Source organism: Elephas maximus, chromosome 24 (genome assembly GCF_024166365.1).
Source record: "Elephas maximus indicus isolate mEleMax1 chromosome 24, mEleMax1 primary haplotype, whole genome shotgun sequence".
Classification (NCBI taxonomy): Eukaryota; Metazoa; Chordata; class Mammalia; order Proboscidea; family Elephantidae; genus Elephas; species Elephas maximus.
The window spans coordinates 39,198,240-39,217,398 of record NC_064842.1 but is presented as its reverse complement, the minus strand read 5'-3'; the positions used below and the strand labels follow the sequence as shown (position 1 = coordinate 39,217,398).

The 19,159-nt window shown below is 40.2% G+C and overlaps 1 protein-coding gene across 1 annotated transcript in view; it reads right to left on the bottom strand.

The window, feature by feature from the left end:
- Positions 1-19,159, bottom strand: part of PAPPA2 (pappalysin 2) — a 342,051-nt gene that overhangs the window by 178,412 nt on the left and 144,480 nt on the right. Inside the window, exons 5-7 of the mRNA XM_049868523.1 lie at positions 8,513-8,806; positions 6,588-6,780; positions 2,886-3,007 (exon numbers count right to left, since the gene is read on the bottom strand). Of these exons, the coding sequence (XP_049724480.1) occupies positions 2,886-3,007; positions 6,588-6,780; positions 8,513-8,806 (609 nt within the window). The remainder of the gene's footprint in view (positions 1-2,885; positions 3,008-6,587; positions 6,781-8,512; positions 8,807-19,159) is intronic.

The following is a 19,159-nucleotide window of genomic DNA, read 5'->3' as shown; positions in this document are numbered from 1 at the left end:
GAAGAGAATTATTTGTGCTTAGTTTATTAATAATTTATATAAAAATTACTGCCTCTGAAACCCTGTTTTACTAATTAATAAGGAAAACATTAATTTCAGTCTGTCAATGCACTCTTTGTTTAAGCAAAGGCTCTTCACAAAACTTCTTTGATTCCCTAAGATCCCATGTTGGCAGTTCCTCCAGTTGACTGTTAGCCAAACTTTAAAACCATACATTGAATTTCCATTTCAGCTGAGGTGTGAGTAGGTAAGTAACTGAAGGCAGGAAACATAAGCATACATTACTGAGGGAGAACAAATGGAGATTCAGTAGCTAAGTAAAAACGTAATAGTGAAGGATCAAATATCACAAATGCATTGTGTTCTGCTCTGCGGGAATAATCCATACAAGGTGGTTTTCTTTTATATCACATGAAGAGAAAGTGCTGAATTCGGAATCAGCAGAGTTGATTGGCACTGTGTCATTAGCTGTGATACTGCAACAGGCCTCCCTAAGCCTCATTTTCTACATTTATAAAATAAGTAATAATATTTAACCACCTGTCTTACTAGGTTAGCATAGAAGATCTACATAGCATTACATGGAAGTTAAGCTTCTAAATTTTCAAGAGAATTATTTAGCCTTTCAGACTTTGGAAAATAGAGTCCCAAAGTCCAAAAGGAGCAAGTTCAGATGTGTGTGTATGTGTGTGTGAATGTGTGTGTCTATTACATCTTATGATCCTTGCTGCTTTTTGCCCACATTGTAAGCTCACCCATTCATTCATTCAGCAAAAATTGATTGTGTCCCTATTATGAGCCTGGCCCTGATTTAGGCACTGGAAACAAAGTAGTGGATCAGAGAGCTAAAGGCTTTGCCCTCATATATCTCACAATAAGGTGATCGATGCAACAGTAAATAGATAAAGGGATATAGACGATAATTTCAAGTAGTAATGGGATCTTTGAAGAAAAAATAAAGGAGAGCTACAGAAAGATGGGGTGGAGTTGGGGGCTTTTTTAGATTACAGAGTCAGGGAAGGTCTCTCCAAGCAGATGATATTTAAGCGTGGACTATGTCTGATTCAACTTTGTATTCCCCATAGCATTTAGAAAGCAGTTGGTAGCCAGTAAGTATTCATTACCAAAACAAACAAACAAAACTATTGCTGTCAAGTCGATTCCAACTCATAGTGACCCTATAGAGACAGAGTAGAACTGTCCCATAGGGTTTCCAAGGAGTGGATTCGAACTCCCATCTTTTGGTTAACAGTCGAGTTCTTAACCACTGGGCCACTAGGGCTCCAAGTATTCTGTTATTAAATACACCATCATTGTATCTGAAAGCTCATGGGACTGTGACTGCTCTGCTTGATATTCAATCATTTTTATTGTGTATATTTTAAATATGGCTTGGTCCTTCACCCTTTCAAAGCAAAGGGAAGATCAGTATTTCTTAGCAGTATTTTCCAATGCTTATTCCAAAATACTAGCAGAGAAAAGGCCCTTTGGAAGACAACCCAACAGCAGCACTGCTTGTCAGAAAAGTTTTTATCATGATCTCATGATATAACATGAAAAGAGGACCTAAAAGTTGTCTTTATTCGCTTCAAGACACAATACAAGAATTCTCATTCCTTTTACTTCTACTAGATAATTGAATGTTTTCAAGAATTAGAAAGGAAAAAGTATGAGACCAGGGAGTCAAACAAGCATTAAAACACCAGCGCAAGACAAACCCTTGGCCATAGAAATGGTCTTTTATGGAATGCCAATCTCAAAATGGGTCCAATGCAGTGCCAATGTAAAGTTTATATTAATTTTCCATTCTTCCTTGAAAACTCACATTTGAGAAAAATCATATATAATCAATCAAGTAAATTGTCTCCCTTCAGATTTCTTCTTGAGGCTCCTTTTCCTTGAGTATCTATAATCCAAGGTGACATCTTACAGACTCTGTAGTTATGGACTCTAAGACCAATGTTCTCTTTTTTCTCCTGTCAGAGCGAAGACTTAAGGCTAGTTGAAATAGGACTGTGTCCAGCACAACTTACTGAGTGCTTTTTAGGTCTTAATAAATACAAGGAAAAAGATAATGCTCAGGTTAACACTGAAGATGGTGATGATGGAAGAAGTCAAGCCATTCATCAGGAGGTGCTAAAACCAAGTTTCGACAGCATTTTTTGGACTTGAGTTGTGAAAAGATTTCTGTTCTAATTTATCTTGAGGCAACGATATATACATGTGTGTGAGGTATGTAAGTGTTTGAGAAGCTAGGGGAGAGGGAAAGGGGCAGACAAAAACATTTTTCCCCTCCCGGAGCCTAGCTTAGATCATATTCCGGGCACAACAAGTACCAGTGATTAATAGACTCGTAAAATAGCATAGATCAGAACGATCAGTTTAGAACACCTAGTTCACCCTACCCGCGCTCAGGCTGGCTCAGCCAGTGTGTCAGTGTTCTCTGCAACGTGTTCTCTGTTCCTCTCCTGATACAGAGAAGCAAGAGTTCAGCTTACATTGTCATGTGGCAAGGCTGTTCCTTGGGCCAGTAGGCACATATAACACTATACTTCTGAGACACCTCACCCTGAAGTCACCCCTTGAGTTCAGCTGAATTCAGTTCATCCCTCTGTCCTACATGCCAATCTCTGCTTCACCACAGACATTAGGCCTCCACATAAACCACACATGGGATATTCAGCACACAAAGGTGCCAGGCAGAGTCTTTCTGAGGCACCTGTAGTTTTCCAAAAAAATGTGCATGCGCGCACACACACACACACACACACAACATCACATGCTACCTTTTCCTTACTCTGCCACTGCTTTTCACAACATGAGAATACTCCACCCCCGTCCTCAGTGGCCACCAATGTATAGATCAAAAAGCTACGGTACTGTACCCACAGCTTCCTCTGGAGTCCAGTAACCTGAGGAGTCACACACCCGCCGGGAGGAAGCTGTGTGTACATACTGACGGAATGTTCCATCTTCAGTGCAGGCTCCACACAGGCTTCCTGGGTCCCTGAGAAAACAAAGGGAGAAAGATGGGGAGAATCCATCAGATGAACGGGGATAAGGAAATTTTAATGAGGCCCTGGAGGGTAACTGAGAACACAACTATTTCTTAACTCATTTCCTTCTTGGGTAGACCTCATCTTAGCAGAATTCATAGTGACAGGAAAATCTCAAAATCATGAAGCAGAAAACTTTAAGTCATAAATGAGGCCTGTGGAGATGAAAGGGGGCAGCTCCTGTCCTAGAAATGTTAAACACAAAACAATTACAATTTGAAGCTTTCAACATAAAACTCCTTTCTACGCTGATTCTCAATAAGTCATCCAAAGGCCCCTTAGAGTTTCCCCATGCATACAGACAACAATTTTCAGAGTCAACTTATTAGTGATATGTTATTGTATTTTAAACTCCCTTTTTTTTTTTTTTTTTTTTACTCTTCATCACAAAAACATCCCTTTGTCTCCATTTCTATGGGGATGCATCCATTTCCCTAACTGCGAGCCAAGGTTCTTCACCAGCTAGCTCCAGCCTCACCTACTACAGCACCCTCATGAACTTAATGCACCCTTCACAATTAACTCTTGCCATTTCCAAGGCATCATGCCCCTCACACAGATCCTTGAAACGTACTGTTCCTGCTGCAATCAAATAGCCTTCCCCAGCTTTTCGGTTTAGCAAACTCCTACCCTTCAAGACCCATTTAAATGTAGCCTTTGAATGGCACTAGCCTGATTTCTTCAGAGTGGCTGGCAATCCCTCCTCTATGCTCCCACTGCACCTGCTGGCTCCTCCATAGGATACTGCTCTGTGGTGTTGAGATTTTCGATTCACATTCTTTTTTCTCATTTGCTTGTGAGCAGGTCCAGATCAAACTACTCTTTCTATCCCCAGCAATTAGCACAGGGACTGAACTCAGCAGTCTTTCCATAAATGCTTGTTTTATGAACATATTTGAGGCTATTAATACAATCTATGAAAAAAAATTTTTTTTATGAAGAACTCTTTAAGCACCATATTTGTGCTTGAAGAAATAGAGTCAATAGCAGCTAAATAACAAAGGGAAACCACTTTATGAGGCTTATCTCTGATACTTGGAATCTTTATAGAGACACTTATGAACGACACATCTGAAAATGGAGGCATTAAATCAGTACAACTCAATAGTTAAGGAGAAAAAGTAATATCTTGTAATATGCTAAAAAAAACAGTATTGTTAAGTAGGGGTAATAATTATGATAGCATCTTCCATTTATTAAACACTTTCTATATACCTGGCACTGTGCCGCTAGGTACTTTTCATAAATTACCTCTAATTCCTGTAATAACCCTGTGTTTACAACTGAGGAAACACAGGCTCACAGAGGTTAAATAAATTGCCTGAGGTCACATAACAAGTTCCTGAATTCCTTTGAGCATGTTTCCAAGCATCATCTAGTATCCAGTACTTTGGCAACTAAAAGGTGTAGTTAAGCTCCAACCTCTGACTCCAATCGGCACTCACTTCTAATGTGGACACAACTCAAAACCACATTTCCTTGATGCACTTGGCCCTTCCGGGGCCGCTGCTGAGTGCGTAGCTGGGGCTCCTCTCTGACACAAGAATTCCAAATACCTACTGGAGTGGAGTAAACATAACCCCAACCATGACACAAATTGCTGGGTATGTGACGTGAGTCTCCCTGACACACGTATCGAGAGGACTCAAAACTGAGGCCCACCTAGCTGAGAAAAGGAAGCAAACTATAGCCTTTTCTGCCAACAGACTTGTAGCAAGCCAGCACTGATGTCTGCTTTCTCGTAACGTTTGTACCAGAGAGAGAATTGAAAGATTAAATTGTTTACATGTGTTAAATAAACTGATGTAAAACTCTGCTTTGCACATACCTCCGAGGACTTACTGTTCAGCCAATCTATCCGAAGCTGCACAAGATCATACTTGCAGGAAGATGGTTCTTACGTGCATCACATAGACGTGTGTTGACTCACAAACGGAGCCGTTGCAAGCTTGGGTGCGGATGGCAATAATAACTACTTTATAGGGCTGCAAGGTCTAAGTGATATCACGTATTAGGTATTATCAAGGCATCAAGGACAGCTATCAAGACTGCAGAAGGCTGGGAACGCCACTTTGAATGATTACTCACCAGCTTCCTTCTATCCATGTGTCTTCCTTTACTCTCTTCCCATCATTCTGCAAAGCTGGGGTACATGTAAACAATATTTCAGGGACATCCAGCTTCTTAGCTGGAGCCTGACACCCAGAAGGGAGGTGTGGCAAGTGGAAGAGGGGTTATCTACCTGCTAAATGAGAATGTTCCAACTTCAAAGAAATCATCTGTTTCTGCTTGCCCATTGCTGCAATTCCAACATCAACGTTTTACCCCCCAGATCCACTTCTATTTAGTTGTAGGGTCTTGGGGTAGCCACTGGATATTTCTCTATGCCTTGGATTTTTTCTTTATATAACAGGAGTTGTGCTTATTGAAAGGACTAGATGATTGTAGGATGAATGCTTCTCACAATGCTTCACACATAGTAGCATCAAATAAACAATAGCTCTTCTTGTTATTTAGAATCAAGAAAGACCTGGCAATCTACTTCCAAAAAATCAGTCATTGAAAACCCTATAGAGCACAGTTCTACTCTGACACACATTGGGTCACCATGAGTTGGAGTCAATTTGTTGACAACTCGTAAAGCAGGTTTTGAGATAGGTGACTCTGTCCAGATCAGGGTGGGGGTTTTGGTCCTCCTAGTTAAGCCACTTCTCCCATATCCCCACCAACTGTCAACTATCATGCTTTTTCATACCTTCTCTCCTTTTATCAAATACTTCCTGATATATTCAAAGAATGGATGACAGCTGAAGTTTCAAGTCTAATGTTTTTTCTTTAATAAACGTGTCATAGGTGTCTATTGTGTCAGGTCAAGAGACAGATTACAAAAATAGTCCTGTCCCCTAGAAGTTCCCAGTTTGACGGGAAAGATAGAAAAATGAACAGATAACGACAATTCCACAAGATAGTGGCCATAAGAGAGGGCGGCACAGGGTACAACCAGAGGCAGAGGAGGCGTCAGAAATGGCCTCATCAGCCAGCAAAGCCCCTGATGCATAGCTTGGAGCAATGCGCAGCCTCCCACCCCCACCCCAGAACTACCTGGAGGAACACGCCTTACTTCCCTTCCCCCTAACACCACTCTGGAAGCCACTGCCCCATCCTCACACCAAGGAGGAATGCCTGACTTGATAGGTGGCAAATGCTCTCTCTGTTCTGCCACTTAATCTCTATCATTTTCTCTTGTCAACTCCTTCTCAGCTCCAGGGAGCTGGCCAGATGTGAATTTCCAAGGAAACATCTGGCAGGCCCATCCCCAAGGAGTGTGCACACATGATGAGCCATTGTTAAGGAGATGAAAACTGTGCCGGGTGAGGAGACATTCACTGTGCAGTAGCGCACACATTTATAGCTCCAATTTGGGGTTCCCCTCACTTCACATTCTTCCCCTTGTTCATAAGAAACGTCCATTCTCTTTGTGCCCTCAGAGAGTATTGTACCGGCCTCAGCCACCACAAGGGCCTCTCTCACCTGTCATACACAACTCCACTAATTGGAGGCAGCCAGTAGATAGTGAGGGACTTGTGGGTTTGCCCGATGACCATGGGTGGAATGGGAACGGGGGTGGGCTTTCTGCTTTGACTCCATTGCTGATATACAAGGTCCAAATAGCAATGCATTCGGGCCACTTGGTTAGGGGTGAAGCTGTCAGTGCAGTCATCATCTGCAGAGACAAAAGAGGAGCACAAAAGATGAGGTTTTAACCTGTGAAGTTCATAAACGCAAAGATCAAATCTGTCTTGCTCATGGCTGAATCCCTAGCAACTATCACACCACTGTGCACTCACTAGGCTTAACAAACACTTGTTGAGTTAATAAATGTATTCTGTTTCAGGAAATTTCTTGGTTGAAAGCGGGAAAGAGAAGGCAGAAACATAGTGCTTACTGATCTCTAAAACGGGGCCCTTACTTTGAATGTTGGGCTGGACCAGGATGAGGCTCATGTCATGAGGTACAAGGCTGTTCTGAGCTGTTGGTTGCTTATTCAGCAAACCACCAGATGGCAGTGTTTCAGCATATGGTCTTTTTATTTGTGAACCTTTGTGGTGTTAGAGACACCTACTATATTGCCCAGTGACTTTGGTCAAAGTGAGTAAGTATTCAGTAATGATGCTCAAGGCGGGGAGGGTTCAAATGTCAAGAAATGATGGCCCCAGCCTTACCGTTGGAGCAGGCAAAGTTCCTCTCGTGGATACATTTTTCACAGGGCTAGAAAAGGAGTTATCGTAGTGAAGACACACCAGTCACCTACTTCTCCTGCTACATAGCTCTTTCCTCTTCCCACCTCACAGGTGGTACCTAAACAGCTCTGCCCTCTGCAGCCCAGTGTCAGATCTCTCTGCCCCTGGTAAGTGTCACCACGTGCTTGTTGAGGAGACAGGGGTGGTGGTGCTTACAAATTTGATGAGCCTGAATCATTCATCAAAGTGGAACTTAGACAGAAACATCTTCAGAGCTCACAAAAGGGACCAGCTCATTACTTTTCTTTTCCTTTTGAAAGGTATGGTCAGAGTCTGAGTGGTTTATCCTTTTAAATAAACTTGAATATTATTTTTTAACTTATCCTCCTAGATAAATTCTAGAACTTATCACCAACCAAACCCCTAGACCTAATAGAAAAATTACCCCCTTCCTTCTCCATTGGGGAATATCATCAAATCAAATCAGTCTTTAGTTTTGGGGGTAAATGTGAGTCTCCTTAGCAGGAGACTGTGGCTAGCATTGCTTTTCTCCAGAAACAAGGAAGGTATGAGAGGACAGGGAAGAAGGAGAATTAAGGAGCTGGACTGAGGAAAACAACTAGTCTGACAATGCGGTTGGTACCAGGGTCAAAGAAATGCCATTTTTAAAATGAGATGCTGTCATTTTTTGGTAGGAGAGCTAAGAATTACTCCTTGGCTGTTTTTGGAAGAGAGAATATGATACTTTTTTTAATAGCATAAAACAAAAAAGTAATCCCAAGCAAAAAATTAAATAGACCTCTTCAAAATAGCACAAACAGCCACCTTGACCTAGAAACCTCTTACCCCTTTGTTATTGGACTCTCCTTCAGAGTAAATGCCTAAAGGATGTGGGCAAGAACAAGAAAAACCAAGCCCTAGAGACATGAGGGACCTCAAGAGGGCTTTTGGTTTTGTCCCTTAATTTTTAGCAATCCAAGACAGAAGTGTTTTTAATTTTTATATCTCTGATAGAAAACAGACCCCTTAATATCTCAGTATTTCTTCAACTTCTTCAAAGATGTAAAAAAAGGGAGTGTACTGTGATAAATACACTCTAACTCTCTGACACAAATTGGCACAAATGACCACTTCATCATCTTCTATACCTCCCACAATCCCCCTCAGCCCCCATATAATCTTAATGGAAAAAAAAAATCTTGGCTGTTGTGATACCTGTGTAGCTCATATAGTTGCTGAACGGAGCCCCTGGGAAGTGGGTGAAGCCACAGGTGTCATTGGTAGGCTCTGGGTCCTGGCACAGCTTGCTCTTGGGAGTAGGGGGCGTGTCAGCACAGAGGTCTCCCGTGTCCATGGACGGCACTGTTTCCCTGCAAGGGTCATCGCAGGATTCTCTTTCACTGACCCCTTTGAAGACATGGTAGAGTCCCAGGACATGTCCCACCTCATGGATCATGATGTTGGTATGGCCAGGCATGCCGTAATAGGCAGGGTTGAGGACAACACCACCTGTAATGGAAGGTTTGGAAAGCATCTTCAGTATGGAATAGGTAGCAGCCATCCAACCCTTAATTATGTCTTCTGATAGCCATCAAATAGTCAATTTCAGTCTCTAGGGAGACAATTTATAACTTCTAGTGCACCCAATCCCTGCTCTGCTTCTCCGGCCACAAACACCTTCTGAAGTAATCAATAAATACTTCTTTAACCCCTACCGTGGGTGAGCGCTGTATTAAATGCTAAGGATAATGATATAGACAAAACAGATAGAGGGCCTGAAGGAGTTTTTAAAAATACAGATGTACAAACAAGGCACCAGAATTGATGGAATACCAATTGAGATGTTTCAACAAACAGATGCAACACTAGAAGCTTTCGCTCATCTAGGCCAAGAAATTTGGAAAACAACCACCTGGCCAACTGACTGGAAGAGATCCATATACGTGCTCATTCCAAAGAAAGGTGATCCAATAGAATGAGGAAATTATCAAACAATATCATTAATATTGCACACAAGTAAAATTTTGCTGAATGTAATTCGAAAAAAGTTGTAGCGGTACATCAACACAGAACTCCCAGAAATCCCACCTGGATTTAGAAGAGGACATGGAATGAGGGATATCATTGCAAATGTCAGATGGTCTTGTCTAAAAGCAGAGACTACCAGACAGACATTTACCTGCGTTTTATTGACTATGCAAAGGCATTCACCTGTATGTATCATAACGAATTATGGATAACTTTGTGAAGAATCAGAATCCCAGAACACTTCATTGTGCTAATGTGGAACCTGTACATAGACCAAAAAGCAGTTGTTCTACAGAACAAGAGGATACTGAGTGGTTTAAAATCAGGAAAGGTGTGCTTCCGGGTTGTATTCTTTCATCAGACTTATTCAATCTGTATGCTTAGCAAATAATCAGAGAAGCTGGACTATATGAAGAATGAAGCATCAGGATTGGTGGGAGACTCATTAACAACCTGTATCATACAGATGATACAACCTTGCTTGGTGAAAGTGAAGAAGACTTGAAGCACTTACTGATGAAAATCAAAGACCACAGCCTTCAGTATGGATTACACCTCAACATAAAAAAAAAAAAAAAAAAAAATCCCCACAACTGGATCAATAAGCAACATCATGATAAATGGAGAAAACATTGAAGTTGTCAAGGATTTCATTTTACTTGAATCCTCAATCAATGCCCATGGAAACAGAATAAAAAAAAAAAAAAAAAGACTTATTGCACTGCCCAAATCTGCTGCAAAAGACTTCATTAAAGCATCAGAAAGAAAAGATGTCACCTTGAGGACTAAGGTGTGCCTGACCCAAGCTATGTGTCATGGATTGAATTATATCCCCCAAAAAATGTGTGTATTAACTTTGTTAGGCCATGTGTGGCTGCCCACCATTTTGTGATTTTCCTAAGTTTTAGAAATCATAATCTCTGCCTGTGGTTAAAAGGATTAGAGTAAGATGTAACACTCTTGGTCAGTTCACCTCTCTGATTCAATGTAAATGGAGTTTCCCTGGGGTGTGGCCTACGCCACCTTTTATCTCTCAAGAGATAAAAGGAATGGTTTTTTTTTTTTTAAGCTAGCAAAGAGTGGGGACCTCATATCACCAAGAAAGCAGTGCTGGGAGCAGAGCGCGCCCCTTGGACCTAGGGTCTTTGTGCCTGAGAAGCTCCTCAACCATGGAAAGACTGACAAAGACTTTCCTCCTGAGCCAACAAAGAGAGAAAGACTTCACCTGGAGCTGACACACTGAATTTGGACTTGTAACCTACTAGACTGTGAGAGAATAAATTTCTCTTTGTTAAAGCCATCTGCTTGTGATATTTCTGTTATAGCAGCACTAGATAACCAAGACACCATGGTATTTTCAATTGCCTTATATGCATGTGAAACCTGGACAATGAATAAGGAAAACCAAAGAAGAATTGATGCCTTTGAATTATGGTGCTGGTAAAGAATATTGAATATACCATGGACTGCCAGAAGAACAAACAAATCTGTCCTGGAAGAAGTACAGCCAGAATGCTCCTTAGAATCAAGGATGGCAAGACTTCGTCTCCTGTACTTTGAACATGTTCTTATCAGGGACCAGTACCTGGAGAAGGACATCATGTTTGGTAAAGTAGAGGGTCAGCAAAACAGAGGAAAATCCTCAATGGGATGGATTGACATAGTGGCTGCAACAATGGGCTTAAACATAGCAACATTTCTGAGGATGGTGCAGGACCAGGCAGTGTTTTGTTCTGTTGTACACAGAGTCACTGTGAGTCAGAACTGACGCAAAGGCACCTAACAACAACTCTCACAGAACTGACAACCAGTAAGACAAGCCCACCTAAACCACCATGAAATTCAGAATAACACAGGCACTGTAGGAGTATTCTACCCTCGTTTCCCAAAATCTCCATGAAAACACCAAGGGGGATGCTTCAGAGAAGAGTTAATTGCATGCAATCTGGGCTCAGATGAATGACCTGGCAGTATCACTGTGACTTTACAAAATGAAAGGCTAAAGACCTCTGAGAGCCACAACATTTATCTGTACAACTTGCTGGGGTGCCAACCCCTGACTGTCCGCTGCCATAGTTGGAACCACTTGACTTCCCTTCTTTAATTCAAATTGACAGGCTCAGGCCCAGTCTCATTTCTAGGATGTGAAGCAGGTGATTTCACCAGCTTTGAATCAATTCTCTGTGGTCCAGAGTCATCCTTGGCTGTGTTGATAGGCTGGCCTACCCCTCTGTCCTAGGTTTGATCCCAGTTTCCAGTGCTTGCTTCATTCCTCATACCTGAACCCTTTCTGTATCAATAGTCTGCTGTGTGTAACAGGCCCTCTAGAAGAACAGCTCTGCCTTGCTCTTGGCAGACCATATTCCAGGGAATATATTCTATTCCTGAACTCCAGACAATGCCTATAGACAACTACATCCACTCTTCACTTACCGACATGGTTAGGTTCCAAAGACCAGGTCATTATTAAAAAAAAAAAAAAAAAAATTAGTGTTGGGTGATAATGGAAGATGACCACATCCTTAGATAATTGCCAAATTACATCATTACATAACTGCCAAACCACTGAGAATCATGACCCAGTCAAGTTGACACGTGACCTTAACCATCACAGCCTGTGTAACTCTCACCTTGTACCTCATCATTTGTTACTGCCAGAAGTACATCATTAATGTGCAAAATAATTGGATAGTAGAGTTTTTACTACTATTGTAAATGCAAAATGTTAGATAATAAGATAGTCAATAAGTGAGAAGTAGGTGTATATACATGGTTTTATATGCAGGACACACTCACTAGTTTCTGCCTAATGAGTGGTTCAATTTGCCTTGCTAGTGACTACCTTACTGCAAAGGGCAGTTTCTAGATCCAAGTCCTTGTCTCTGCCAGCCTACTGAGACATGCTGACATTTATCAAGCCATGACCAGCCTTATCCTGAGATATATCATCTACTTTCACATCCAAAATATAGCTAGATCTCCCCTCCATTGTTTACCATTTCTACCACTTCCAGTAAAAATTCTTGTTCTCCAACATTATGCTTTCTTTTCCTTTATCTCTCCTTTTATAAAGTTATTTATTTACATTTCTCTCATTTGTTAAACATTATTATTATGTCGACATAACATTAAAATAACTTGAAAACTAGTCTAGCTCAATAACGTTAAGAATGCCTAGTATTTGAATAAACCTAGTCAAATGCAGTAGCTCTACTTTTCAAGATGCTCATTGCTCCATGTTTTAGATATCCAATTACAGTGATAATCATCATCAAAGGTCATACACAAGTATTCACTCAGTTCTCCATCAACAATATCAACTTTCACATCAATGAAGATGTCCTAAGATAATGGTTTTCTGTTCTCTCTCCTGATTGTTTTTTTAAGTGCCTTTGCCCTCTGCATCCTTCTTGTTCATCATACCTTTTCTTCACCATACCTTTCCTCTACGTATGCTTACTACTGCTTGTCCTTTTCCTTCCCACTCTCAACACTCCTCCTATCCCTACCTTTAGTTAAGCTTTGGATTCAAAAACCACTCTGCCAGACAGAGGACCTTTGAAGGCTATAATTCATACAGAAGGTTTAAGTGTCCACATTGAGTAGTTTTTTCCCAAATTGTATTTATGGCCCTAGGTGATACTTTGGAGGAAAAAAATTGATATTGGTGGCTAAATATTTTTGAGAAAAATACAGCATGTCATACTTTCCTCCTGAAGATTCACCATGTACATTAGAATTATCACATTAAAGGTCCTGAAAAGTCTTATAGTGATTTTGTTTAACCCATTGCTTCCCAAACTTATTTGAACACAGAACTTGCTTGGGGTAGAATATCTTTTGACATATCTGGAATATTAGATTCCTTGATGCACAATTCAGAAAACACTGCCAGGAAAGACACTCCATGCTCGTGGACTGGAAGGCTTAATATAGTCAAGGTATCAATATTGCCCAAATCAATCTACAGATACAATGCAATTCCGATTAAAATTCTAACAGCATTCTTTACAGAAATGGAAAAGCTAATCCTCAATTCTACAGGGAAAGAGAAGAGACCCCAAATATCCAAAGCAATTTTGAAGAAGAACAAAATAGAAAGCCTCACACTTCCCAACTTCTAAATATATTACATAATACAGTAATCGAAACAGTCTGGTACTTATTTAATGATAGACACATAGACCAGTGGAGTAGAATTGAAAACTCAGAAGTAAATGCAAACATCTATGGTTAATTAATTTTTGAAAAGGGAGCCAAACCTGTTTAATGGGGAAGGAGCAGACTTTTCAATAAATGATGCTAGCAAAACTGTATTTCTGCATACCGAAAAATGAAACAAGATCCATACCTCATGCCATAAACAAAAACTATTTCAAAATTGGATCAAGGACCTAAATGTTAAATCTAAAATCATAAAGTTCTTGGAAGAAAATATAAGAGTCAAACTTTGGAACTTAATTTTTTTTCAGTGATAGATTATCAAATACAAAAACAAATGCACGAGCAGAAAATAAAATAGATAACTGGGACCTTGTAAAAGTTAAATGCTTATATTCATCAAAAAGTGACAACCTATAGACTGGGAAAAAACCTTCAGGAATGATATAACTCATAAGGGTCTAATATCTAAAAGGTATAGAAAACTTCTACAATTTAACAATAAAAAGACAAATAACCCAATCAAAAACTGGGCAGAAGACACGAACAATACTTCATGAAAGAGAATATTCAAATAGTCAACAAACACATAAAAAGATGCTCAAATCATTACCCATCAGAGAAATGGAAATCAAAACCACAAGGAGATATCATTTCACTCCCACTAGGATGGGTAAGAAAAAAAAAAGGACCGAAAATAACAAGTGTTAGATGGGGATGTGGGGAAATTGGAACCCTCATCCATTGCTGGTGGAAATGAAAAAATGGTACAGCTGTTGTGGAAAATAGTCTGGTGGTTTCTCAAAAATCTAGAGAGCTGCCATAAAACCCATTAAAAAAAAAAACCCGTTAGAGGTATAAAAAAAAACCGGTATAGCTGCCATAAAATCCATTGCTGTCCAGTTGATTCTGACCCTATAGGTCAGAATAGAACAGTTCCATTCAGTTTACAAGGAGCAGCAGCTGGTGGATTCGAACAGCCAACCTTTTGGTTAGCAGCCAAACTCTTAATTACTATGCCACTAGAGCTGCCATATGGCCCACTCCTAGGAATATACTCTAGGGATCTAATAGAAGTGACACAAACAGACATATGCACACTTATGTGCATCGCAGCACTATTCATAACAGCCAAAAGATGGAAACAACCTAAGTGCCCATCAATGGATGAACAGATAAGCAAAATGTGGTACATACATACAGTGGAATACTACTCATCAATAAAGAAAAATGAGTTCCTGAAACATTTTATGACATGGATGAACCCTGTTGGGCATAATGTTGAACAAAGTAAGTCAATCACAAAAAGACAAATATTGTATGTTCTCACTTTTATGAAATGACAAATAGGTAAATATACAGAAACTTAATGTTCGAAATATACAGAAACTTAATGTTCGTTTGGTTAAAGAGCTCGTGTGCTAACCGAAAGGATGGAGCTTCCAACTCACCAGTGGCTCCATGGGAGAAAGATGTGGCAGTCTGTTCCTGTAAAAATTACAAACTTGGAAACCTAATGGGGCAGTTAAACGCATGAGTCAGAATTGATTCGATGGCAATAGAATGTTTGTTAGTGGTTACCAGTAGAGCGAGGAGCACTCCTTAGGTAAAACAAACAACAAAAGTTGCCATAGAGTTAACTCCTACTGATAGCAGCCCTCTAGGACAGAGCAGAACCACCTCATAGAGTTTCCAAGGCTGTAATCTTTATGGAACCAGACTGCCGTATTTTTCTCCTGCAGAGTGGCTGGTGGGTTCAAACCACTAACCTTCTGGTTAGCAGCCAAGAGCTTAATCTCTGCACCACCAAGACTCACTCTTTTGGAAGTAGTCGCTTTTTGTTTATAGCAATAAGAAAGGTGGCATCGAATGTGGGTGAAGTTTGCACAGCATGACTGATGTAATTTATGTCAAGCTGTACATAGGGAAAACGGATGAATGGGCAAATGCTTGGTTGTATATGGCTTTGTAACAATAACTATAACCAAAAGAAGGAGGAGTGGCTACAGATGCCGATACTAACTAGACATAATCAATCATCTCATGGGATTAGTTCTCTTGGTTTGGGGGTTTAGGGCTGCGGTTTCGTGGGACGATCCAGTCGATTGGCATAACATAGTCCTTAAAGTTTATTGTTCTACCTCCTAGTATGGTGAGTAGTGTCTGGGATCTTAAAAGCTCATGAGCAACCATTTAAGTTACAACTATTGGCCTTTATTAATTTGGAACAAAAGAGAAAATAGGAAATCCAAGAATCAGAGAAGGAACTGAAATACAGGACTCATTGTTTCCATGAACCACTGCCTCCTCTGCCTTGAGACCAGAGGAACTAGATGGTACCTGGCTACCATAACTAAACCTTCTGATATGGGACGCAATAGATAAATCCTGAAAAACAGGGAGAAAAATGTAAAACAGAACTTGAAATTCTTAAAGAATTCAGACTTATTATACCTATTGAGGCTAGAAGGGTCCCCAAAACTATCGTCCTGAGTTGCTTTTCAAAACTTGAATTGAAACTACCCCTGAAGTCCCCTTTAAACTAAGTAACAGTTTAGCTCAAAGAGTAAAGATTGTCAGCCTGGAGTACTGTGTTAAAAAAAAAAAAAAAATTACCTGTAGAAGACCAAAGGGTCAACAGCTATTTTAAAGCATAGATAAGAAGGTTGGGGGCAGGGAGTTTAGGTAAATGGAAATGAAACAACTAAAACAGAAATAATGAGAATATTGACAATGTGTAGAATGTAACCAATGTCACTGATCATTATATTTAGAAACTGTGGAATGGAAGTGGGTGTTGCTGTGTATGTTTTCATCGAAAATAAAATTAAATATTAAAAAAAAAAAGAAAGCACTGGCAGAGAAAAGGAACTCACAATAAATAGTTATTTTCTACCCATATGTCTTATCTCTGGGAAAACATCAAATATCCCTTCATTCTATGGTCAGTCCAGCCCCAAAGTCCTCTGGTGAACTTCTCCACCAGTAAAGAAAGAAATTGGGGCTTAACAGAATGAAGATCCCAGGAAGAAGATTGGCAAAGGCTGCATGTGTCCAGGAAGAAGAGATGGCCAGGAGTGTGCCCCTGGAGGCACGTGAAGAGGATATGGGGGTGGTGGGTCATTATAGCTGTGGGATCTTGGAAATCTCTAGAAGTCCCTGCCTCAATACTAAATAAGATATTTTAACACCTAAGAATATTCTACAACATATTCATCATCACCTTTCAATAAACCAGCTTATTTATAAGTGAAGGAAGAAGAATAAAAATCGAAGTCCTCAACACTCTCAGCAAATCCCCTCTATGTCCAGGACAACAGATCAGGGCTCTCACACTCTAAAAACAAAAGGGTACAGGTTTAACCAGAGAACACTTAAATTTTAATTAAAAACATAAGCAACTAACACGCACTTGCTGACAGTTAAATTTTTTATTCCAAAGCAAGGAGATTTCTGTCTCCAAATCATCTGTATGGAACACACAGTAATGGGCTTAACTATAAAAAAAAAAAACAAAACTATAGCTGTGTTAAATACAACGCTGCATGTTCTAATTTAGGAGTAAGTCCTGTGTACAATACTATATGGTGATGAAAAAGCAATATATCCTAAGCTCCTGAAACTCTTACAGAATTCTGCCTGCTAGCACAGGTTATGGGATCACACTGGACTAGAAGGAAGGAACTTGGAGTGTGGTCCTGACCCTTAAAATCTGTGTGTTCTTGGCCCTGCTGTTCATCCTTTCCCTAGGTGTCCTCATGTGTAAAATGAGGGGGCTATACTGGCTAATCACTAAGATCTTTCTATTCTCATTCCATGCCTATGGTGAGCTAACATGCAGGGACTTTGTGAGACAATCATAAATACTATGTGAGGAAATTCACGTTATCATGGACTGTCACCACCTCAGCCTTTTAGTCTGTGTTCCAAGATTCTCATCTCTCAATAACCGAAGGAGCAGACCATAAGCATTCTATTCTCCAACCTGCTACATATTTTCAACTGACCCAGATTCCTGCCTATTAACCCTCACACCTTGCCCACCAGTTTGCACTCTCCTTCTGCAATCATACTCACAAAGGTCCCACACGGTTCTTCTCAGTGACTCTGTATTCCAACTATACCACACTTGTTAAATTACTAATCACTCAGACACACATATACACATACACCCATGTGCTCAAGAGAAGAATGGCATTAATTTGTTTCATGGTCTAGATTAGAAAAGTTTTCTCAAGTTTCAATAGAAAGAAAAATATTTGCATATATGTTGTTGTTAGGTGCTTTTGAGTTGGTTCCAACTCATAGCAACCCAGTGTACAACAGAACAAAACACTGCCCAGCCTTGCACCATCCTCACAATTATTATACGTGAGCCCATTGTTGCAGCCATTGTGTCAATCCATCTTGTTGAGGGTCTTGCTCTTTTTTGCTGACCCTCTACTTTACCAACCATGATGTCCTTCTCCGAGGACTAGTTCCTCCTGATAACATGTCCAAAGTAGGTGACAAAGTCTCGCCATCCTTGCTTCTAAGGAGTATTCTGGCTATACTCTTCTAAGACACATTTGTTCATTCTTTTGGCAGTCCATGATGTATTCAATATTCTTCAGCAACACCAAAATTTGAAGGCATCAATTCTTCTTTGGTCTTCCTTATTTATTGCTCAGCTTTTGCATGCATATGAAGCAATTGAACATACCATGGCTTGGGTCAGGCACACCTTAGTCCTCAAGGTGATATCTTTGCTTTTTAACACTTCGGAGAGGTCTTTTGCAGTAGATTTGCCCAGTGAAATACATTGTTTGGTTTTTTGACTGCTACTTCCATGGCCACAGCTTGTGGATCCAAGTAAAATGAAATCCTTGACAGCTTCAATATTTTCTCCATTTATCATGATGCTACCTATTGGTCCAACTGTGAGAATTTTTCTTTACGTTGAGGTGTAATTCATACTGAAGGCTGTAGTCTTCAATCTTCATCAGTAAGTGCCTTCAAGTCCTCTTCACTTTCAGCAAGCAAGGTTGTGTCATCTGCATAATGCAGGTTGTTGATGAGTCTTGCTTCAAACCTGATACCCTGTTCTTTTCATACGGTCCAGCTTCTCGTATTATTTGCTCAGCAAACAGATTGAAAAAGTATGTGCAAGTATACAATCCTGGCACACACTTTTCCTGACTTTAAACCATTCAGTATCCCCTTGTTCTGTTTGAACGACTGCTTCTTGGTCTATGTGTAGGTTCCTCATGAGCACAATGAAGTTTTCTGGAATTCTCATTCTTTGCAAAGTTATCCATAATTTGTTATGATCCACACAGTTGAAAGCCTTTGCATAGTCAATAATCTTTCTGGTATTCTCTGCTGTCAGACAAGATCCATCTAACATCAGCAATGACATCCCTGGTTCCACACCCTCTTCTCAATCAGGCTTGAATTTCTGGCAGTTCTCTGTTGATGTATTGCTGCAACCATTTTTGAATTTTCTTCAGCAAAATTTTACTTGCACGTGATATTAATGATGTTGTTCGATAATTTCTGCACTCTCTTGGATTGTCTTTATTTGGAATGGGCACAAATATGGATTTCTTCCAGTTGGTTGGTCAGGTAGTTGTCTTCCAAATTTCTTGGCATAGACAAGTGAGTGCCTTCAGTGTTCCATCCATTTGGTGAAAC